Source organism: Plectropomus leopardus, chromosome 18 (assembly GCF_026936395.1).
Source record: "Plectropomus leopardus strain MGB_pleo_1.0 chromosome 18, ASM2693639v1, whole genome shotgun sequence".
Taxonomy (NCBI): Eukaryota; Metazoa; Chordata; class Actinopteri; order Perciformes; family Serranidae; genus Plectropomus; species Plectropomus leopardus.
The window spans coordinates 21959937-21984596 of NC_142193.1; the positions used below are offsets into that span (position 1 = coordinate 21959937).

The 24660-nt window shown below is 39.9% G+C and overlaps 1 protein-coding gene across 8 annotated transcripts in view; it reads left to right on the forward strand.

Annotated features, from left to right (window-relative positions):
- Positions 1 to 3240: 3240 nt before the first annotated feature.
- Positions 3241 to 24660, forward strand: part of tnrc6c1 (trinucleotide repeat containing adaptor 6C1) — a 62251-nt gene continuing 40831 nt past the window's right edge. For 6 of the 8 annotated variants that reach the window (XM_088069287.1, XM_088069289.1, XM_088069290.1 and 3 more), the window contains exons 1-3: positions 5864 to 6033; positions 15435 to 15537; positions 16394 to 16415. In XM_088069287.1, coding sequence (XP_087925413.1) covers positions 5879 to 6033; positions 15435 to 15537; positions 16394 to 16415 — 280 coding nt within the window. In that variant the 5' untranslated portion in view covers positions 5864 to 5878. Of the gene's footprint in view, positions 3391 to 5863; positions 6034 to 15434; positions 15538 to 16393; positions 16416 to 24660 lie in introns of those variants that run through there. The other 2 variants (XM_088069292.1, XM_088069294.1) reach the window with 1 other exon arrangement.

Consider the following 24660-nt stretch of genomic DNA (forward strand, 5'->3'; position numbering starts at 1 on the left):
ATAGACAGTGCAGGTATTACCCAATGCTAATGCCACAAAAAATCCAGCAAAGGCAGGTAGCCACAGGAAACCAGATTCAACTGCCAGGACCAACAACAAATAAGCAGAAACACACTTAATGTCCTTTAAATTTAGACAGTTAAAGGACGTAACATGGACCATTAATAGTACTCCAACCACAAAAATGTAGCGATCATTAAGTAGGTGTACAACTTAGGCACCCTGTTGCCTGATGTGATCCACGAAGGGCCCCCAAATCTTTACAAATTTCGATAAGAACCTTAGTTAAAATGTAAAAAAATGTAGGACAACAACATTGCTGAATGAATCTTTTAATCATTATGATTATAAAACAGTGAGAAGAGGGTATCACATCACACAAACACTCAAAGACTGAAAAGGTTTAAGGTGATCTATCTACTGACCCAACCCACAGAGGATCCATCACCACGGTGTGTGATTAGTTCCTCCCCTCCTCTCCTCTCCACACTCCTCTTCTTGCACTCCCGTCATCTCGTGGGCTGAATAATTGGGTTCTGCATCCGTCACTGTAATGCATATCCCTCCGATTATCCAGATGTGGGTGACACCATAATCCATATGCCTGCGACATTCACTACAGATGGTTGTGTAATTGCGAGCACACGGTGGTGATCACCCCGCTTTGTAATCAGATTCATAGTCATTTCTTGTGGGTGTTCACCACTTGATGTTTCCTGATTCATTTCCCTATCAGATGCCACTGGAGCCTCATTTAGAGTGGACTTCACTGTCTGCTAATGAGATTCAGACACGGGTATTTATTCAGCACCAGATCTGGCTCATTGAGTGTTGACATATTGGCCTGGCACGCACGCACTCCAATCCTATTTGTTTCTCTTCAGTTGGATAGTGGAGATAAGGTTTTCAGTGAGCCATGTGCACAGGGACCTTCTCATTATCAAGTGACCAGGATAATGAGTTGTGGAAGTGACTGGTTTCACCACCAGTGTATTGGAAAAAATATCTGAACTTGGTGGTTTGAAGCTCATTACTGCCACTTTTTAATGCCTCATGCATGAACCTATAGATGGCTGTACTTTGATGCAGCGGAAACCTGTGAGATCTATTGCAGTGCTATCACTGTGTTGGTTTGTGTTACAAACCTAAAAATGATGGGTCTAATGAAGTTGACACTGTGAAATCTGACAAGTTGATCTTACTCAAAATAATCTTGACAACCGATTACCTTGAAAAAGAAAAGCTAATATAACTTCTAATCTTAATTTATGTTTACTTTATATCCAATTGTTAGATTTACTCAAAATTTAACTGTACTTATTTAATTTTGTGAAGTTGCTGCAACTTAAAATGACAAGTGGAATTACCTTGCTCTTTTTAAGTGTTAGCAACTTAACCAGACTAAGTTAGTCTGACTTCACTTGATCATCCAAAAGAGTTGTTTTTTTTTGTGGCAATGATGAAGTCTGGAGAGCTGCAAGTGAAATTAAGTAAATACAACAAAATTGTAAACTTAACAATGAGTGAACATAAATTAAGACTAATAGTACTACTAATACTAAAAATACTTACATTTGTCAAGGCAATAGGTTCCTTAGATTTTTTTTAAAAAGTGAAATTAACTTGTCAGATTTTTTTATCACCTGAAATACCATGAGGGTAAACACTTTTTTTTGTGATAAATCTGAGGTTGTTGTTTAAAAAAAAAAATTTAAAAATAAAATACAATGTTAGTTAAAAAGAGTTCCAAATTATGTGAATAAAATGGATGCAATAACATGACTTCCAGATGAATTCAAACATTGGTAAGACCTGAGCCAATGACTCCTCTCTGCCACCACGTCCTCTTTATCACGGGGATTTCCACCGCTTGTTTCATTCGCACACACATAGGCTATGAGTGCAGGTTTAGCTGGAGAGACTCTAAATTGTGTCTAAGCCCTGTGATTGCACTACTGAGGTGTCTTCGTGCCTGCTGGCTGGGATAAACCCCAGTCAACCGTGACCCTAAAAGGATTAAGCGAGTTAAGAGAATAAATAGTCAGAACATTATTACGGAGGCCTTCTCAACCTGCCAGTGGCACGGCTCAGGGTGTAAAAAGCTTGCATCAACATAAAGTTTCACAAAACTAAAAAGAAGCAGTCCAATCTTTGACTTAAAGCAGAAAAACAACTTTTCAATTTGGAAAGACCACCAGATTGCTTTCCAAGGTCCTCAGAGCCAACTTCCACAGTTTGTGCAATTTTTTTCAGTTGTTTTGTAGAAACTGCAAAGTACTTGCATCGATCTCTTTTGTTACTTTAGATAGCTGCCAACAAAAACAAAAGCTCTATTCTCCTCCTGTTTTAGTTGCATGTTTGTTGATGCTCTGTTTTTCACGTAGATTGTACCTGCTGGCAGAAAGAATTGAATACTAAAACTGAGGCTATCAGTCAATCAATCATAATTTAATTGTCACATGAAAATAATAAATGGTACAATTCCAGTGAAATGAAATCCCATCAGCTCTCTTAACCTTTTGAAACCTGAGCAAATTGGTTTGATTCCTTTCAAAAACATGGGGAGGAGACAATGAGAAACTTAACAAAACATCATCCAAAAATTAGCAAGAAATTAGTGAAAAGTTAAAAAGTTACAAGTAAAAATAAAACCCAAAAAAAGTTAAAATATATATATAAAATAAACAAACTCCCAACCAACAAAGTAAAGTTAAACTGTAAAACATAAAAATATATAAACAAATAGTCAAAAGATAAATAAAGTTGAATTAAAAGCCAGACTAAAAAGGTAGGTCTTGAGTTTGCTTGAGGTACTATTCGGAGTTTTCGGTGGTTTTCTCCTCGGTAATCTACCAAAAAGTGTCCTAAATTACCTGACTTCACCCTGTATAAAATAAAAACGTCACCACAGCAGCAGCACAGTGTGGAGCAAAGCATCATACAGTAGAAATTGTGCCCTCTGTTGGCATAAAAACACATCACAGGCTCCATGTTGCACAAACTGCAGGCTGAAACGCTGTTATATTTGTCCTCATAGGACAATTCACTTTTCACACGCAGTTTGTTTACTTGTAAACACTCTCTTCTTTAACTGTACATCGTAAAGGACGGGAGGAGGCACGAGGCGACACAGCTGCAACCCCGCGCGCATCAGTGCAGATACAGGGGAGTGATGGAGGGGCTGCAGTTGTCATGGAAACGCCGGGGGGCGGCGCACGGGGGAAGTGGGACCAGTTTGTTTTGTTATTGAAGGTCACGTGGCAAGGTGAAGCTCCTCCCCCCTCCCCCCGTTACCACCGATTCAACCGTCTCGAGCTCCTGCTCCGGTCAGTTACTACAAAATGGCTGCAGAGGCTCCGCCGCCAACGAGAACCTCCTGAACGCTTCATGGTAGGATTTATTAACCCTTTTGGACGCTTTTGCACGACGTATTTGCACCTTGTCGCTCCCCACTTTTGAAAATATGCGGTATTTTGAAGTTTTGTCATGGAAGCTGGATCAGTCGCGAGATTATTTTCAGCTCAGCCCACTTTGACATCAATGTTTTCTTCGCTGCGAGTGCTCTTTATCGCAGTTTGTCGGTGGCTTAAGGGTGCTTATGTTTAGTTTTGCATGCTACCACCTTAGCGCGGATTTAGTTTTCTTTCTAGCGGCTCTGTAGTAACGTGGACTAGTTGGCCTAGCAAGAACAGCGGTTCAAAATGATTCAAGGGCACCCTGTGTTGTTGCTCGTTGAGTTGCCGTCTCTGTAGTAGCTCGGCAGACGTTGCTTGCTGTTGCATTGGTGTGTAGGAGTAGAGTTGACATGGATATTGTTGCAGCTCCTTCTCACTGAGCATGCTGCTGCAGGGAGAGCTGCCTGGCTCTAACATGCATCACCTGACAGGGCTGTGGACGCGTTAGCAAGCTGACTTTACCTACCTTCAGGGTTCCCGCGGATCCTTAGCAAGTCTTATAAGGAATTGAATTAGCTAATCTAAAAATACGGCCTTGACGTGGTATTAAAATGTCTTAAGTAGATGTTTCAAAAATCTAAAAAGTGATGAGACGTGGGAAATAAGATTTTTTTCTGAATTTATTTTCCGTCGTTACGTTGTAAAATCTCAAAATGATTTCAAATTAAAAGTCATACTTTATGTTGCAATCGATATTTCTCCCTTGTGTGATGAAGCTGATGTAGGTTCATGTTTTTTCCCTTCAGTTTCAGGGTGCTTACAGCTGTAGGAATCCTGTGCTTTACTCATATCCACGCATGGTTTGCATTTTCAGTTTCATTAACTAAGAATAAATGTTTCCCATGCATCCTCAGCCAGTCTGCTATTCACTTATGGAGTAGCTAGTAGTCTGCTGGCCTTCACTTGAATAGAAATGTTAGAGTGGCCACTTTTTATGCGGAAAATGCTGAGATTAGAGACCTCTCTCGACATAACCTTAAAATGTAAAAATAAATATTCACAGTACTGTGAAAAAGCCTTAGGCCACCATAGATTTGTTGTTTTAGAAAAGTTGTAATGAGGATATGTACATGAAATCAGAGACATCTTGACCCAGAAGTCACTCTGTACTCTGTGTTGTGCTCTCATACTTCTATATGTTACCTGCTGTTTGGAGGTTTGGGCAAACACATGCAAAACCAACACACCAACCAAAAGAGCTATTAGAGTTGTCAGTCAAATTGAACCAATCAATGCTCTATTTATCAACTTATAGACTTGCTCTCTAAATGTATTCAGAGAGAGCAAATATGAATTTAGGGGAACAGATGTCTTTAAAAAAATAATCTGGGGTAAGGAGAAACATAAAGAGCAGATGTATATCCACCAGAGGGGTTAACTTGTGGAATGGCTGTGATAACAATAAAAATATGGTGGTAAACAAACACAAAACAAGGGTATAATTTTTAGTTAGTATGAAATGTTTTTGGATCTTTTTATTGTTTTTTCTCTTTTTTTTTGTCCATCTGTTGTTGTTTTATACTGTTTTTTATAAAAGTAGTAGAGAAGTAAAATAGTAGTAAATTAGTTACTCATGCAAATATAGGTGTAATAAGTTTTATCTATTTATCTATCTATCTTTGTACCTAGCTATCAATTTGTTTTTGTTTTGTTATTATTTTTTACTTGATGCCTTGATGTTGTTATGTACATTTGTCTTGGAAAATTGTTGACAAGGACCGAAATAAACTACCATTAACATTACCATTATATATTTAGAAAAAAGAAGAATTCAGAGAACATGAACAATGCATTAAAACACCAAAAAAGCCAGAACAAAATGGCTTTTTCGGACTGAATATTTTGTGTGAAACATGGAACCGTACAACCATTACAAAAGGCAGCTCAACAATCAATGTTGAGCTCTGGACATGTCTTGAATGCATCTTCGCTTAAATACGCCAGAAGATTAATATTGTAAATCTCATATTGTCAGCCCAAGAGAGATCAACACGTCAAGTGGAAAGGGAGGTCACACCAAATACTAGTAACTTTAGTCCATTTAAGTTGTTTTATTGTAAAATATGGGCATTTTTTTTACACTGTATACACATTTCCTGAATATTATGGTTCTATTTTAGTAGAGAGACTGAGAAATAACTATGCATGATCACTATAACCTTGCTAAAATAGCAACGTTTACACTGTAATGTAGTTCAATTCATGCAAAACTGTTGCCCATAGTGCTAACCAAGACAACATCAGATAAATTAAACAGTAAAAAGGAAGTAAAATAGCAATTTAGCAATAGTAGCTCCAGTAAAAAGTGGAGAAAAAAAACCTTGGGATGGTTGATGTTGACATTGTTGCAGGGCTGCTCAATATTTTATAAACTGTATGCATTGTTAATCTTGAGCATGACAGTGTTGTGCAAACCTTGACGCATGGATTGCTTCCTGTATTCCCTTCACCATAGAGACGAACATCGCTGCCCGCCTCCTGCTGTTGCTCCTGCAGGATCACACAGTCCAAAAGTAGAAACTGGTGTGCACAGACTGGGAATGCCAGCACCCCTGATGCATGTGGAGGGCAGGCTGACGTAAGCTTCGAGGCCCCGCTGGTTTTACTAATGTGTTTGAGCCCCTAATTTGGGTTTGGGCCTGGCAAGGGATGAAGAGATGGTGGCGGTAAAGGGAAGGGGGTGGGGGGTCTTTTCTGTCCCTGCCGGGTCAGGGGCCCCCAGTCAGCACCTAGGCCTCTGAAAGAGGCAGTGTGTATTCACAGAGAGGCGCCAAAGGGGGCTTGATAACAAAAACAGGCCACTAAATACAATGATTACTATAAGGCTTAGGTCATAGCCTCACTTTCAGTTCAAAACTCTCGATGGCTTTTTGCTCAGAGCTGGACTACAGGGCCGAGGGGCATTTTGCCAGATTGTGTCATTTGGTTTGGCGGGTTGTTTGGTGTCGGTGATCGGATGCTTTGCTGGAATCCTCAGTGGAAATGATGAGCTTGCACTCTGCGAAAAACAGTTGATCGCTGTCAAAGAAAAATGTTTTCTATCTTGAAGTTTACGTTTATTGTTTGCTTGCTTTACTTCATCCTGTGGTGGTGTTTGAATGCTGGACGGATAGGTGCTGCATTTTTGTACAGATCTCTTGTTTAAGGCAATGAGCTGGTGTTACTTTAAAGGGGAACACCACCTAAAATTAAAATTCCAATGTTATTTCCGTTGCCAAGGAAAGTTCAATTAATATGTGTGAACATGAGCTTCTTTCTCTCAAAGCCAGAAAACAGAGAAATGAGTCTCAAACTTTTGATAACATCAAGAAAAAGTTGAGAGTTGCTCCATGGACAGTGAACAGGAGCCTAATTTTGTGGTAGGGTTGCAGCAATATACCAGTTTTAAGGTATACTGTGGTATGAAAACTGACAGTTATCATTCAGTACACATTTGCTCATCTACAGTATTGAAAAAAAAATGCAACTGAACGGAGAATCTGATCTCTATTTTAGTTATTTTGTTGTGTTTCAACCCAAAAAAAACCTGTTTTCATTCATTTAAGGGCCATTGTAACTGATAATAATAATAATAATGTAGTGCCGTGTATCACCATACCGTGAAACTGATTTTTTCAGAGATGGTAATCGTACCCTGAAAACGTTGTACCGTTGCAACTTACTGAATCTTTGTTTAATTTTTTATACCCAATTGAGCCTGATTTTATTGTCGTGTTCACAATTCTGAAACATAAAAATGTCCTCATATAGGCCTCAAACAGACAGCATGTTTTGTAATCTGCAAAACGTGAGGCGCATGGCACTGCTTTTTCTTGGTTAAGCCTGCTCCAAACATACAGAGCACTTTTCTTTAATTGTCAGAAGGCAACCACCAAATCACCAGTCCTTAGCTTAACTGCTATTTTGCTGTGAAGTAAACTCACAGATCTGTGCTTTAAATTCTGCATAGAAAATGAACGGGCAGAGGGCATCTGTACTGGCTCTAATAGAAGGTGAAAGGCTGATCCAAACAGTGTGTTGATCATAAGGAAACGGATATCCAAGTGGATATACGAAAGAGGAGAAATCACAGGGATCACCGCCAGTTTGTTCAGGGGCTTTGCAATTCAAGCCTTATTTTAGGGTGAATTTGGGACAGTTTGGCAATTTGCAATCGATAGTCCCGCCTTATTTTGATTGGTAAAACGTTAGAGAGCTGTTGAGGCAACAGTTAGCCTAGATATGTCTCGCAGTTTGCCTAGTCAGGCGATGGTCAAAGTGAGCTAGCTTCACCAAATCATACATACTACCACTTGGTGTCATCACCACCACGTAAGACCCTCCGTTCAATTCATCTGATCGGTCAAAGGGGGAACAAAAAGTTGATGACGTCTAGCGATTTTTCATCAAAATTTAATTTTTTTTCTTAGTTTCCTACCAGTGTCTGACTTGTTGAAATCTCTCTTTCCTTCCTTGACCTTTTTGAAAAGGTCAGCGTTGCAATATTTGTGCATATTCAAAAACCTGTTGATAGCCACGTCTTTCACATAGTTTCCCCTTCTGACCAGAAATGTAGGATTTTCTTTAGCAAGCATCTCTACACCACAGCTTTGCAAACTGTTGGCGATTTGGTTTGTGTACAGCGTATCCATGACAATGCTCACCGCCAACCATAAACAAATGAAATGTATGTCACAAACTGCGGTTAAAAACCCCACTTGAGACAAATACTCCAAATTGGCAGTATACATGCCAAGCTAATCCTCCTAAAACCTGAAAACACCGGCATATTTCACCTCTTAATTGGAAAATGTTAAATTCAGATAACGGCCTGATTCAGAATATTTAAATGTAATATGCTGTTTATATGACCTTATCAAATTCAGAATATTGTCATAGTCAGAATAATAGGGGAATACTGCTGTGCATGTAACTGTAGCTAGCGTCATCTGAAACATATTTCCCAATTCATTGTCTGTGGGGCGGCTCCAGATTTTCAAAAATTTGAGTTTCAGCACACTAGTTTTTGGATTTGGGAGGGAGTTGTTTATGTTGACTAATATTTTTGGACCATCTTTGACCATAGGAATAACATGTATGAATTTTGAAAATGGGCTAGATCCCCTAAATCATTTTCTTGTCGTTCTTTACAGAAATAAAAATCTGTTGCACACGATCGGTCGAGTTATGTGAGATCTCAGTAACTTCACACAGAGGCATGATTTTTTTTTCTTTTTTCGATTTATGACGACAAATGTGGAAACAGTGAGAAAGCTACGTGATTAGAGTTTAAAAAGACATTTGTTAGGGACGTCCTTTGATCTCCCGGAGCAATAAATCGTCATCTGTGCTTGTGAAAGACTTCCCATTACTTTTGGAGCCGACAACTGACATTGGGACTGGAGGCAGGGCTTTTGGAGTGTGTCCATACAAGTTATTTTAGGGCCTGTTTCAGAGTGCCAGGAGTGCAGCATAAGTTTCTCTTTTCCTCGTCGTTAGCTCAGGTCAGAAAGCATTAACATGGCCACACTGAGAATAGCTTCAAGTACTTTAGAGAGAGCAATCCGCTTTGCAGAGCACAAGGACGTTGTTCGTGCTTACCCAGCAGTTTTTAAACCTTCACACGATTTGAGAGGTTGCACTGACTAATTTGGCCTTTTGCCTTTTTTCTGTGTTTTTTTTTTTTCGTTAAATCGTGGTACATTTTAAAACCTGCTGTGGCATATCGGATATTTTTCAGAGCAAGTTGAAAAAGCTGCCCTAAAGTGCGATTGCGCAGACGGGGCTGCACACTCTGCCATGGCTGTGGCGGCCGCTGCTGTGGTTGCTAGCGAGCGTTCTCCCAAGGGCTCGCCGTGCTCTTGTTTGGCTTGCAGCGATGGCATTCCTGGCTCCGTGCCCAGTGACTGCCGTCTAGCACCCCTTCCCCCATCTCTCCCTCTCTCTCTCACACACACACACACACACACACACACACACACACACACACACACACACACACACACACACAAACCAGCCTCATCAGCCAGAGCCCCCTCATCTTCATTTGCTTCAATGTGGAGCAGCTCGGCATTTGCATGTCCACATTTCACCTTGCACACATCGACTCTCCCTCCTCTACATCACTCAATTCTCTACAAATTTTACACCTGCTTTTATTTTTTAGACTGTCCTTGGTCTCTCCTCCGTCTGGCTCCGTTATTTTTCTACCTTTTGCCTATTCTTTGTCAGCAGAGTGAGTGTCTGGTTTTAAGAGGGACACCAAGCTGTAATCCTGTTGTTCTGACAGGAGGGTGTAATTCCACAACAGAGCTGAGCTCATTGACCTACGTCCTTCGTATCCACACAAGCTGTGCTTCCCCGCCACAGACGGCTGCTCATGATGTAGCTCGGCCCGCTACTACGAGTAAACATGAAATGAAAACTGCAGTCTTGCAGTCTCCTCTGTGTGATTTATTTATTCATTTTTAATGTCCTTATCTACACTTAATAAATGGGCTCCTAGGAATTGGATTTATTTTTATTTTTTTAAATCATAAGTAATGTAGTCTGCATCTTTCCAAATTATGATTTAACCCTTTGAAACCTCAGCAAATTAGCATGATTTAAGTAAAAAGGTATTCTTTTTTTTTTAAAGTATGGAAGCACTGATATAAGAGCTCTTTTGGCTAATAACCAATACTTAATCACATATCTTTTTATAAAGAAAATATCTATTTTTATATGTATTTTCTTTTATTTACTTATTTCTTTTATTTCTTTTATCATCTATTTATCTGTCTGTTCAATTTTGCCATTTATATTCATGTTCACTTTGTCAATTTAAAAAAAGAAAAAAAAAAAAGATTTGTCCAATCGGCAGAAATCAGCCAGAATCGGCCAATAAAGATGATATGCCGATATTACCGTGCACCCCTAACAAAAAAGGTAAAATAAAAACACATCAAAGAACAACTAATATAAAAATAAAATAGTTAATAATAAATATAATATTAATAATAATCATAAATATAGTTTTATGACATTTTCCCCTATCTTTGTTATTATAATTAACTTCAATAATATTCCCCCCTCTTTTTAAAAAAAGCTATTTTCAGGTCATTTCTTTTCATTTTTACCTAATTTCCTGCTCGTTTCCTTTTTAGCCATGTTTATCAAGAAAAAACCCCAAAACAATTAGGTTTCAAAGGATTAAATGCAAATGAAATGCCTCTGAATGCAGCACAAGAAAACTGATGTTGTTCCAGGTTTCAGAGGGTTAATTAAAGCTTACTCTCATAGTGCCGTTATATTTCCAGAGATCCCGTAGCATCAAATGGGCAGGAGGTAACATTTCTGCATCCCCCCCCCATCTCACCATCAGTGAGCACAGTCCAAGGGACGCACATCTGTCCAAGCCAGGCAGATGTTTGGAAACGACACGGCAGCTCTCACTGAGAGAGACTCCCTCTGTCCTGCTCAGGGACCCAGTGTTTCTTAAACTGGAATCATTTTGACGCTTTGCTCGGCACTCACTCCCCTCGTCCGGGTTGGAGGCCGACAGCAGCTCACATTAACCGGAGCATCTCTCTTATCCTCTGATGCTACATGACACAAGCCCCACTGATGCCTTTGAAAGGAGCAGCACCAGCTATATTTAGCATGGCAGCTGCACCAGCAGGTTCCATATCCAGCCTCTCAAGGGTAAAAATAAGCGTTTATGGTGTGGATTGGTAGATAGGTGCATGCAGGCGGTGTGGTTTTGTGTTGAAGTAAATTCCAGCAACCTAATCTCATGCACACAGTCTGGACTACAGTCCATTACAAAGACACTCTGTTTATCACGCAGCTTCTTTTCATTGCTGCTCTTTTGAGCCATCGGGCCTGGAGCGCTGCAGGATTGTCTGAATTCAGTTTTCAGCTCCTGCAAACATTGAAGGCATGTGCTGCTGAGCTGGCCAGGAGGCCCAGCGTGCGAGTGAGTGATATTGTCTAAAAATAATACAGCTAATTTGTTGCAGGCGATTCTTGCTGATGGTATTTTCTATTTTTAAAGAGTCTAGATAAAAGAAAAAATAAATCAGACATTAAAGTGAAACCATTAAAAACTGGGCAAAACATTGAGTTCAACTCATTAAACCTGGCTGAAACAACTAATTCCAGGCTGTTTTTATTTGCTTAAAAGTTCGGTTGATAGTTTTTTTCCTATTTGGATTTGGTAGCAATAGTCGATGACTTTCTCAGTGAACTGAGTGGATGTGCAGCTAATTCAGAACTGCCTTGGTTGTTGCTGTTATGATACCAAATTCTCATCTTAAAATGTAAGTATATATTGAAACATTTGCTGCAGCTGGGTACAGTGGATCTTCAAACTTGTCATTTAGAGATGCAGTTTTTAGGTTTCTGGATTGATTTCAGTTGACAGACAAGACAGATTTTTTCCTAGCAAATTGAACTCGTAATTCAGAATCACTGGTTTTCCTCAAATAAATTAACAATTCAGCTCCTTACTTACTGGAGGACTGTGTAACAGTCTTTCCACATGTGGCAGCAGTGTTAAAGAGGATATAAAGAGAGTAAGAAATACTGTGGGGTCTGATCTTTGCAGTGAACAAGAGGCTTCCTCGTGGTGACCCTTTGTCACCTGTTTGCTCACCGCTCAGTCTGAGAGACGAGGTGACCGTGGCCCCTGAGAGACGGCGGCACGGCAACAGCTGTTGTTCACAAAGCATTGCTGCACACTTTGCAAGGCCAGATTGGAAAAACTAGTCTGCACAGTCCACACCAAAGGTGCAAGACTGACATTTTAATGTGTTGTGAACATGCACCATTTCAATCATAAACATCATCATTAGAGTATGCCCTATCATTACTAACATAACAAATTTAGAACAATATATTATTGTCATCTGGCATACTCACATGTTCACATGGACAGAGGACTGCACTTATGCACATTTTTATATTTTAAATCAGTTGCAATCCTGTGGCGTTTATCCCTCATGCTCAACCTTTTCACAGTAGCTATAGTAGTGTTGTGTATTGGCAATGATCTGGTGATATGATATTTATCATGATGCAAAGATTGAACACGGTGCTTAATGCAAAATAAATTTTAGTTAGTTTGAGAAGTAGCTGTGTGCCTTTTATGACTATTCTTTGCGTCTATGTTAGTGATATGTTGTTGAATTGTAGTGGAAGTCCGATGGCTGAAGATAGATCACTGCATAGTAGATCGAGATAGATCGATCTAGCAGTAGGAGGTTTAAACATGACACAAAACAAACCACTGCCATCAGTCTTTGCATGGAAAATATAAAATGTTGATACAGTGTTTTTGCGAATCAAAACAGTATCACAAAACAGGGCAATACCAACATTTATCAGCCTTGTGACCTCTTAAAGGCTTGAGGGGTGTTTCTGCTTTCCTCGTACTGAAAAAATGTCTATATGAAATAAAGAAAATGTCATCTTACAATATTTAAAAGACAGCAAACAGTTGTGGTGGTGATAAACAATGTTGCATCATTACGTAGCTAAATGAAAGCTCAGTTGAATTCTGTTATAACTGTCATAGTTTTCCAACTTTTTCGTTTTCTTGGTTGAATGTATTACCAGGCATGGGACGATATAAAAATTTCATGTCACGATTTTTCGTTCCATTTTACAATTTTATCCCGATATTCATCAAAATGAGCTTAAACCAAGTATTTTTATTGCATCACAAATAGGACACACATCTTTTTAAAAAAAAATTTTAAAGATGATTTTTTTTGCTTGTGTTTGCGTGAATGGGGAAGAGAGGGGATGACATGCAGCAAAGGGCTGTGGGTTGGAATTGAACCCGCGGTCGCTGCAGCGAGGAGATAGCCTTTGTACATGGGACGCCTGCTCTACCAGGTGAGCTACTGGGCGCCGCAGTCTTTTTTATTTTTAGCAAACAATTTTTGTAAATAACAAACAATCTTAAATTAGGTGATCAGAAACAGAGGAAATAAATTTTAAAAAATAGCAACATTTATGAGGTTGTGGTTCAGATAATTACGATTATCCCAATAATGGAAAAGTACCTCAGTCAGCTGAGTGGTTTGTTTTTGTTTTTTTAACGATCTTTTTTACGATCCATGATAAAAATGGTAGGCTATATTGTCCCATTGCTACGTATTACATAGGCCGTCAAGGTTAAATAGTACAGTCAGGACATTAAAAATGAAATAGCTCTCATTAGTGTGTTTGTTTGTTTCTTCTCATGAACCCTGGCTCTCAAGACGTGCTCCAAACTCTGTCTCAGTTGCTCAATTAGAAACTCAGATTTGTGCTTCAGTCTTTGATGCTTGTCCAAATTCATCTTCTCGTCTTTCCAGTTCCATTATTGAACCTCCACAATCAAACTGACTTAAGTGCAGTGCTTAAGGGCGCTGTCTGTCTCCACCTGACTGCTCACCAGGGCCTCGGGGAACGCTTGTTGCCAGGCAATAGCACACTCTGCTGCCGCCTGCAGCAGCACAGGCATGGCAGAAGAAAAGGCTGATGGTTTTAATTTCACATTTAAGGTTCAAGGAGTCCAATGCATATATTTTTCCAGGCAAGTTCTTCTTCCCTCAGTCCTTAAAAAACATTCCTTCCAGCTTTTATTTATTTGTTTTTCTGTGTTGAGGATTAGGATAGATACAGCTCTCAGCTGGATGCACCGGGACAGGAAACTACAGAGCATTATCAGGTGGTTTTTTTGACTAGAGTGTGTGTTGTGAATACTTGTCCTCTCAGGATTGGGTAGAAAAGGCTGTTTCCAGGTTAGTTTGTTGTAAACAGATGAATTGTGCGCATAAAGTTGTCTCTGACCCAAAACACTGGCACGTATTGTTTTTCTGTGCTGCCCACATATTAGCTGTGTAGGGATCTGTTGCCCTGGCTCAATGTGCAGACTGAAGAGCAAGGGCCACGTCTCATTGGCCCCCACTATCCAAGACCTGTAAGGCCCCTCTAATGGTTTCCAGAGCCAAACCTAAAGACCACCAAACCAAAACACTCACACACATGCACAGTTTGCACAGTTCAAAACACTGCAGTTTGCAAAGTGCACAACAAACCCACATTCCTCTCTCTGGTGGTTGTATTGGTACTGTGCACGTGCTCTTGTGCACAGTACAACACTGATTTCACTCTGGAGAGCAACAATCGAACAATGCAGCTACATAGTCACTTTTGCAGGTGTTAAACTGCTGAGCCACAACCTCTCCTCAGCTGGTGATTGGGATTAAACAAGGATAGGATTCACCAGAAATACAATATTATCATGATATTTAAGTCAAGATACAACATTGATTTTTACAATGTGATTTTAAATCCCAAGGAGCACACTGCTCAGCACACTGGCTAGCAAAGCAATGGGAAAGAAAAAGCTTCCTTTGGCAACTGAAGGCTCTCCTACTGATGTCATAGGATGGATAATTGATCCTGTCAGAGCTGATCAGATCTGATTAATGGATTAGAGGAGTAAATGCAAACTTTTAGACACAGCGCAGTTAACAGTGAGTTTAGCTTTCACTTTGCCTGATGATCTGCTGCTCCGTTTGTGCCCAGAGTACGCTCTGCGCTCATGGAGTGTGTTGCTATCCTAAGGAACAGTTAAGGGCATGGCGGCAGATGTTTTGATTGTGACAAATAGATGAATATGTTGGAAACCCTGAGCTTTTGTCTCTAGATCTCTATAAAATTAGAAGTATGTCCCCAAAGAAAGTTTTCAATCTGTATGTCTTACTGCAGTCATTTGTATTGCAGAAGAATGTATCTAGTAGACTGAAAAAGGAATTTGTTTTATTACTCTAGTAGGCTACCAAATGTTTAAATTAATGAATATTTTGAATATTAATAATTCATATAATAAAAACCAACACTTTGCATCACGTTGATACAGTATTGCCATGCAAAACATTGCAATGCTTTTTGTTGATTTTTTTTTTATTTCCCCATTCCAAGGGTAACACCATGTCAACCTCTCTTTCTGTTTTTGTATCTTAGCTGTGAGAAGAGGCAAAAAACACGAGAAGAGAACCATTTGATGGAAGATAAGAAAAAGAAAAAGCAAGAAGAAAAGAAAAAGAAAGAAGCTGCTCAGAAAAAGGTAAGCACGTGGCTGTTTCCCACTCATCGTCAGCATTAATTGCCTTTGCCTACCGTTTAATCAACATGCTATTATGCTGTAAGCCTCCGCTCAGAGTTGGTTCATGCGTGGCCGACGTCCCTAAGCAAAGAAAAGAGTAGCTGCTGAAGACAGTCCACTACCATATCCTCAGCCAGTCTCAGACGAGGCTGTTGTGACGCCGTCTGTACTATTTCAGATGTTAGGTGGTGCACAACGAATGAGGTCTCCAGTATGCTGAGGTGTTACATCGCATCGATCGCATGCATACTGAGCAGCACATGTTTTTGGTCATGTGTGTTTCCACTGGAAGCATAAACCGGAATGTTATGTAGTTGTCATCCTCGTCTTTTCCCTGCAGCCGCCCCCCCACCTCTCCCCCTCCTCTTCACTTTTTCCTTCAGTGGCTCATCTGTTTTCAGTGTTTGCCTGCTGTTCTCAGTAACACAATTTATGTATCCTTGACCCTTCTTGTCGGGGCTGCGGAAAGTATGTTTGTGTATGTTTCTTAACGTACGAGAAGAGCGTTTGTGTTATCTATTTTACTCCCTCTCCAGCCACAAGCCCAATGAACCCCCTCACCCTGTCGAGCAGCAGGAATGAACATGAACGTTTTAGCATTTCAATAGATGAGCAAAACCAGCCCCTGAACATTTTGTTCCGATTGCCCTGGCTAGTCGCTCCAACACTGTCGTGCAGCTGGAGAGCCAGCCACTGCGACTGAGATGTTTATGGCACATTAACATTTAGGCCCATGACTTTCACTTATAAAAAGATGCTTTTTCCTTTATTAGAAGTTTTTTTCGATTGTTAATGTTTGTTTTCTCTTTTTTTTCAGGCCACAGAACCGATAACCAAAGGTGAGTTGTGGCTTATTGTATTAAACTTGTTAATTCATTGTATTCTTTCTGCAACCTGTATGAAATGGGTACCTAAGAATTTTAAGTGTTGTTTTTTTGCCTACAAGTGTGCATCTTTGTTTGCTTTGTGTTCCAACATGCTGCACATTCAATAGGGCTGAAGATCAGTACTGAATACCTACATTTACTGAAATAACCCAATACCAAGCAGTATCGAAACGTTTCCAGTCAAACAATACCCATTTTTGTACCCAGATCTAGAAAAAAAAAGACTATTTGTGTGTTGTGTGGAAAGTATGGCTATACTAAAAACATTTGGTGTATGATAAAGGTAGAGGAAGGTAGAAGGTAGATTCATTAGTCATTTCTTTAAACAAAAATAAATGCATAGCAATCATTTCATGAAAAACTTGGAAAAAGAATAACACCCGAACCACAGCGCCTGCTTAAACAGCATGTGATGGTGATGCTCACGCAGCTGCTGCTGTAGAGCTGCCTGCCGCCATGAATACTGTATTTCCACAATTAAAAGCCGATACTCCATTCATTTATAGAGCTGTGCAAAACACTGCATCGTCAACAACACAGCCCTGCAAAACTTTCACAACAAAGGCGCTGTGTTATCAAATGAAGTACTTTGATGGTATTGTTATTACTTTAAAGGTGTTGGTGTTTGAGAATGTATCACAAGTTTATAAAGGATACCCAACCCTAACATGAGATAATGTTTTTCAGTGCAGGCAAAATTGCTCTCTGCCAGGTTTGTTTGCAATGATCCTTGCACTAAATTTGTGATGATGTTTTCAAACAGTAGGAAAAACTTATAATGTGGGTGTTAGAAACTGTGTATCCTCCTAATTAGATAGATAATTCCTGTGCAAGATTGCGTTTTTGCCTCAGAGCCTCAACTTGCCCTCTGTTCACTGCTGTGCAATTTGGACATGAAGCATTAGCTGTTACTATAGTAAAACATTTTTAACTGAAAACATCAGCAGCAGCCAGGTGGTCCATACTACCTGAGCCAAAATGGAGGCCAGGTGCCTATGCAAGACTAATAAGGAGCATGGGGATGCTGCAGCTGCTCCTCAGGCCTCCCCATGGGCTCCTCGGGCATACTTAGGAGGGTAGAGGTGAGAACAAATCTCAGAGGAGAAGAAAACGGAGCAAAATAGCCACAAAACAAAAAAAGAGAGGTGTTTTAAGTTGACTGAAAGGTGACTTCTGAAGGGAAGAGAGTGCTTAGCTTGCAGGTTTTGAACTCGTGCTGTGGCAGCTGCAGACCCGCTCTCCACGCCAGACTTCTTAATGACCAGAGAGAGGCGGGTAGACAGTGTTGGACAGTCAGTTAGTTAGCCCAGGATCAGATCTCCTGGTTGAGATGAGCTGGCAGATGGGAAAGGGACTTAATGTCTCGCAGGGGATGGGCAGTGTGAAATCTGATTAGAACTTGTGGCAGACTTTGGCAGCGTGGCCTTAATGGCGGCAAGAGAATGTCCACCTAATTACAGTGTGAGTGTCTTAGTGTTTTTTGTGCCCAAAGCAGTGTTGAGACAAATGCGTTTGGAAGCCAATTTTGTTTAGATCAGTGAAAAGGAGTACGTTTTTCTCATGTGGGTGCATGCGACTGTGAACTCTATAGTCAAGGGTCAGTGACTTGACCTCCCGCTCTGTCCCTGAAGGATGAGATAATGAGACTGTAATGTCACAGGGGTGCCCCCTCCCACTCCTTACTCCTCTTGTGTGAGTCACTTTCAGCCCCTCACAGTTTGCTGCACTAATGAATGTGATCTGGGTTGGCTGTGTTAGTATTCTCTTTGTCTCTTATCTACTTTGTGTTGTTTCACAGCATCCACAAATTGACCTATATACTAGTCTTTCTCCCCGTCTTCAAACTAGGCTGTGATGTGCACAATTATTTTCTTGGCTGCTGCTCGTAACGGCAACGTGCCATGACCTCATTTTACTGTGGTCTTCAACCCCTTAAATGTCACGTTTGACTTTTTAGCATATTGTACCTATTTATGCACTCCGATATTCATCGTGTTTGTCATAAGACATAAAACTCTGTTTGTCATTGTAGATGTACAATGGAATTATGTTTGGTTACTTTAAGGCTGGCAGCTGTACACAAACAAAATAAAAGGTTAATTGAAAGCTAAATTTAAAACATTAAGACACATTTGAATTTTGGCATTATACGATATAAAGTGCATGTGCTTAAATCACTGCATAGCAGTTGTAGGTCAGTGTGTATGTCTGTCACTGTCTCAGTGAAAAGTCTGCACACTGTCGCTCCCTGAAGTGCAGTTTATTAGCAAATCGTGACGTTTCGAGCTAATGCTCTTCCTCGTAATAGTAGTTTGAAGATGAGCATTAGTGGGAAATGTCACTTAAGGGAGCTAGAGTGTGTGGACCTTTTTTGTGTTTTTAACACCTGCCTTCAGTGGTTTTTGGATACCACTGTGCTTTTATTGTATTTGTCAGGGGCAAGATTTGAGAAGGTCAGGATAGGTTTTATAAAACAAAAACAACACTCTGTGAAGGCGGGTGACTCACATGTTCATGTATGCATCCCTGTCCATGTGAACATCTGCACCGAAGCCTCCTCATGTTTTGTTGACAAATTTGACAAAATTGATATAAAAGAACTCAAACTAAAAGATATTTCCTGTATATTTTTTATTTAAGTCAATTTTTTAAGTATACAATATTCTTTCAGTTATTTCTATTTTTATTACAGTCGACTGAAATGTTTTATCACACTCAGTTTTAGTTTTTTAAGGAACAGTGTTTTAGATTTAGGGGGATTTAGCGGCACCTAGAGGTAGAGCTGTGCAATTAATCAATTTCCATTATGATTTTGGCTTCCCTCAATTTTCAAAACAAGATAAAGCATGATGAGGTCAACAATGTTGCTCCCATTTAGTCTTTTATTTTGTAAATCAAGCGCACCTTTTCCTAGTGCTCTGCCCGTCCCACAAAAGTCCAAACTGAAGTTTCAGCACGATTTGAAACTTCACTGTCTCATTTTGGATCCAGACAGTGTGAGCCGTGAGAGAGAGCATGAGCGACTACAAGCACGAGCAAACGTGAGTGGCGGTGATGATGATATTGATGCTGCAGGGAGCAGAGCAGAGAGTATGAAGTGAAACGCGGCTGTGTGATATGTCAAACAGTTGAGGCTGTTTGGCAGAGAATAAATGCTACAAATATTTAAGACCCAATACGTCATGTTCCCATGTCTAGCTCGCCAGCTGCTGATTAAAGTAACAGAAGTTAGCCCTGAAGTTAGCAAGCAAGAAAATAGCAATTTCACATTAAAATTCAGTGTTTTTCAGATGCTTTTAGGAAGTTCTCAAAGGGGCTGTTAACTACGTTGGCCAACGCCAAAACACAAATGGCCATATCTAGAGTCAGTGGTTGTTTTGTCCATTCTGGGCTACTGTATAAACATGGCAGTGCAGCATGGCAGACTCTGTGGGTGATGACCCGCTGCTGTGTAGCTATAAATGGCTCACTGTAAGGTAATGAAAACACGGCAATTCTTATTTTAGGTGATTTTAAACTAAATAAAACAAACTTTGTTATATTATGATCCATTTCTGCTAAGATATTGCCCTAAATCTTACTATAATAATAATCTTGCTTCAGCTGTGGAATGTATATATATATATATATATATTTATATATATATTTACAAACCAGATAGTTGAATTGTTCGGTGAATTAAATTGGAAAAAATGTCACTATTATTGTTTCACCACTAATAAATTTCACTCAGAGATGCAGTAGAATCTCTTAAAACTTAGAGCTCATTTCAAATCAAACAATGTTAATTAGTATTATTTCAATGCCAGATATGTGACTGTTATTTCACTTTTAATGAGTGTAAACTAATGGCTCATTCACCATAAAAAGACCATAAAAACAATAGATTGTCAAAAAATCCCATTTATGACATAATGAGTGACTTCGTAACTAAGAGAGACAGATTATATCTGATACTAATGAGGGGTACACGGGGAACTAATTAGGAGGACAGGGCTAGCGCGTAGGCTGCATAAACAGGCATCCATACACAGGAGATCTCCAGGAAGACCCCGAGCTCCATAGTAACACTACACCACCTCCTGTCTAGTCTAGCAGAGAGGCCCGCTCTGGGACCAGCAGGAGGGAAAAGGGAGCAGAAGAAGAAGGTGGGCTGTGAGGAAAGAGACGGCATGAGTTGTTGTAGTTACATTTGTGCAAAGTGTAGGGAGGCGGCTGCTAAAACGCAGTGCCTTTGGTTGATTTGAGAAAGCTAGAAAAGGGCATGCGAGAGCAGAAGAAACAGACGGAGCCATGTGAAACTGTGAGAATGCACGCCAGTTTCCTGTTTGCCGGCACAGCTGAGGGGGCCCTTTGTAGGCTACTTCTACAGGCTCACTTCTCAGACACACACACACACACACACACACACACACAGACAGACAGAAACACACTCTTACTTCACCAGTCCCCTTCAATGACAGGCACACAGCAGCAGCATATGTACATTGTGTGCTTGTGCAAACCCGCACATATGGTTTTACTCATATAGTTTTAGATTGCTACTCAAAAGTACCACACAGACCCCTCTGCCTCGCTGACTCACGCTGAGAATGTTATGAATTTCAGAAGCAATTCACACTTAGCACATTCACCTCCAAAATACAGATAACAATGCTTTAACATCTAAGCTGGTGCAGTTACGTGGTTGGTATGGCTCTTTTCGGATGGCGTAAAAGCTGTCTGTTTGAGCTGGACAACAAGATTGTGAGCGCTGCCAGGCAGACTCCAGTGTGTTTTGTTTTGTGGGTTGAAGGCAAAAGGGACTCAGCGAAAGTTTTATTTTAGTAGTAGATATGTGATTTTAGCACAAACAGAGGCTTCGGTTCTCATAATGGGTGTGGAATGAAATAGAGAGAAAGATCACAAATGAAGCAATTTATTGGTATCAGTATCACTTTAAGGGTACTGGTATTGTTACTGGTATCGAAATTTTTTTAAACGATACCTAGCTCTATATGTTTTTGTGCTCTGCTATTAGCAGCGTGGCTTATGCTCAGCCTTGCTGTCTCCCTGGATTTGACCTTGTCATTGTGTATTATGTAGCAAGTGATGCAAAAGATACTTTGAAATCTGATTTGAGAGGCCAGAGCAGCGGGACTGAGTCACATCTGTTGGAAGATGTCGGAATCTCATTTTATTTATTTATTTGTTTATTTTTTTTACCGTCCAATAATCAGTCTGGATACAATCTGGATATTCCAATAAACGTATTTGGACTGGCAGTCTGAGCAAGTCGATAGTCTTTCAACATGTTACTCATTATTCATGAAATGAGGTCAAGTAGCAGTCTCTACACTTAATCAGTTATTTATTTTTGTGGTCAGCACAACACAAGAATAGATTGATAAACAGATAACGCACATTAAAGTGCAGCTGGACCTCCTGTCAGGAACCAGAATTTAATTTCTGATGATTCAAGATGACAGTTACCAAACAGTCCATTTAACTGAAATAAACAGCTGGTGTATACACAAACCGGACCAGAACTAAAAGGCAACAATGTTTGTTTTTTCCGTGGTCCGGACCAAATGAACTCAATTACATGTGTAAAAGCACCCTAAAATAAACATGTAACATGTAAAATTGTCTCACCATGACATGTTGCGCACATGTACGGATGCCTGAATATGTTCAAACTTAAAACTTGCATGAAAATAAAAACCCATATAGCTATTGTTTACTCAGTATAGGTCAGTGCCGCAGTAGAGACAGACCTTTTATATGTGTGCCAGGCAGCGTGTCATTTCCTATGTGTCACCACAGCAGCGGCCCTCTGCCATCAACAAGCTGTACTGGAGTTAATTTCTAAGGGTTAATTAGCTATTGTGTCTCTGTTCACGCCGTGCATTTTTATCACTATAAAAGATAGGGCACAACATACATACACATCAAGGCGCAAATTTACATAGCGCAATAAAAGATAACATTATTATAAAGTAGTGTCATGGCAGTAATTTCATAACGGATTAATTTGCCGTTTCACATTCGCTTAATTACGCCCAGCGCTTTGTGTTGGAGAGTCATAAATTGTGGTGTGATCAGGGGGGAATTTATACCAGTGTGCTGCTTGTCATCGTCAACGCCTCTTCTACATCTCAAGGAGCGCGGCTTAAATGGATGCAGCAGTGCAGCGGCGATGATAAACCACATTTTAAAGAGCAACAGGAGTAACGGCTGGATTCTTCTGTTGTGGAGTGGTAAACCATAAATTGCGAATATGAGTTTATGAGTTATTCTCTGTCTTTTCAAGTGCAGTTTGATCTGAAGGTCCACACAGATGTTGGATAGTTAAGTTAGTGCGATGCCCCTGAATTTTTTACTAAAAATGGAGGTTAATGGTACAGAAATGTGTCTTTATATTACATTAAGCTGCATTATAAGTTGTGAATTAAAAGGTGTTTTATGGAGAATTTCTGTGAAGGGAGCTGTGATGTGGAGTGATAATATGATGGTCATGGCAGAGAGAATATGTTTACACAGGCAAATCTGTGATTATACAAAAGATGTCTAAAAATTAGGAGCTCATGATTTGAGGAAATATGCGATAATGTTGAATATCAAAATTACCATATTAATTTTGATGAATGGATATTGAAGTGCACTAACTTCTGCTTTTCTGCTGCTTAAAATTTCAAATGCTGGTTGAAAAAAAAGTTAATGAAATTATTTCCAACATATTTAAAAAAATTTTTATTTTATTTCGTACAATGAATGAATACTACACACTGAAAAGCATTGTATTTTATGTCTCCATCTACTGGTGGTGTTAATGTTAATTCCACTAAAAAATAGACTTCACAATCACTAAAATTAGGTGGGGAAAAAAGGCAATATTGATATGGGATTGGTTATGTGCCAGATTTGTTGTTATATATCGGCATATCGGATATCTGAAAAAAAAAATCCAAAATCGTGCGTCTCTAGTGAGAATTGACTGATTTGCTACATAGCGTGCCCCAAATAGCTCCTGCGGTAGACACAATATTACCAAATCTCACATTTACCTTTGTGCAGTATAGGTGTGTGTGACATTTTAAAAAAAACTGCTGCCTCTTTCAGTTTTTGTATGACGCCAATATTGCAGTCGACTCCAGCGGTTGCTGCCCCGGTCAGGAGGACAGGACGTTCCACTCTCATTCACACCTCACTTCCTTTAAATCATAACAGACTGGAATCTGGTCCACCTGCAGCTGTCGGCACAAAGGGCCAGAGACACGGGAGTCATGAGTGTGGAGAAGCTTTCTGTCATCCACTTGTCTTAAGAGAGCAGTAGACACAGACAAACCGTCCTCTAGTCTGTCATCCTGATTTTGTGGTGATGTTTCTGCATGTTGAGATTAGTCCTAAAAACACTTTAAGAGATGAGCGTGATTGTCGCTGGTGAGAGTAACTGGTGTTGACTTGCAGTATGTTATACCACTCAGGTGTGCTATTATGTTGCACCACTCAGATATCTAGTTACCAGCTGATAAATGCTCTGACCTATTTAGCCTTGTGTTCTTCACGCTGTGCTATCAGACATCAAGTGCTTTTAAATGGCATTTTTGTCTGTGCTGAATGTGATGCAGCGAGGGAGGGTTTTCCCTCTTAACTACAGTGTCATATTTATTCACTTCTAATTAAGCCCTTTAATCTTCTCTCTTGTGAGGCTCGCTGCTCACATTTTAAAGCCCACAGGAGGAATGACATGGAAACCCTTAAGACATGCCTTCTTTCCTCGCTCGTGATTCGCTGATACTCTTCCTACTGCCTCTTCTTAAATAGACATCCGATAGGGATCTAGTAATTTCCATGTTTTCCTTTTTGCTTCAATTACAGTAGTGTAGTGTGACACTTTGGCAGCAACACCAGATATAAGATACACTCTAAATACAGTGTGCTCAAGAGAGGGAATGTATTAAAGAGAGATTTTTACTCAAGAAAGAGATTCCTTTTTGTGTTTTTGTTTCAGTTTTTATTTAATCTGGGTAACTAAATCGGCATCATCCAGATTCCTGAATTGCAATTTTGTTACGTCTCTGTTTTTATTATTTGTTGAGCTTTGTTATGGTACACGATTATTTTCATTATTGACAAATCTTCCCCAAATTGTTTCATTGTTTTGCCAACAAAATGTCAAAATGTAGGAATGTAGGGCTGCCCTTTTTTGGGGGTG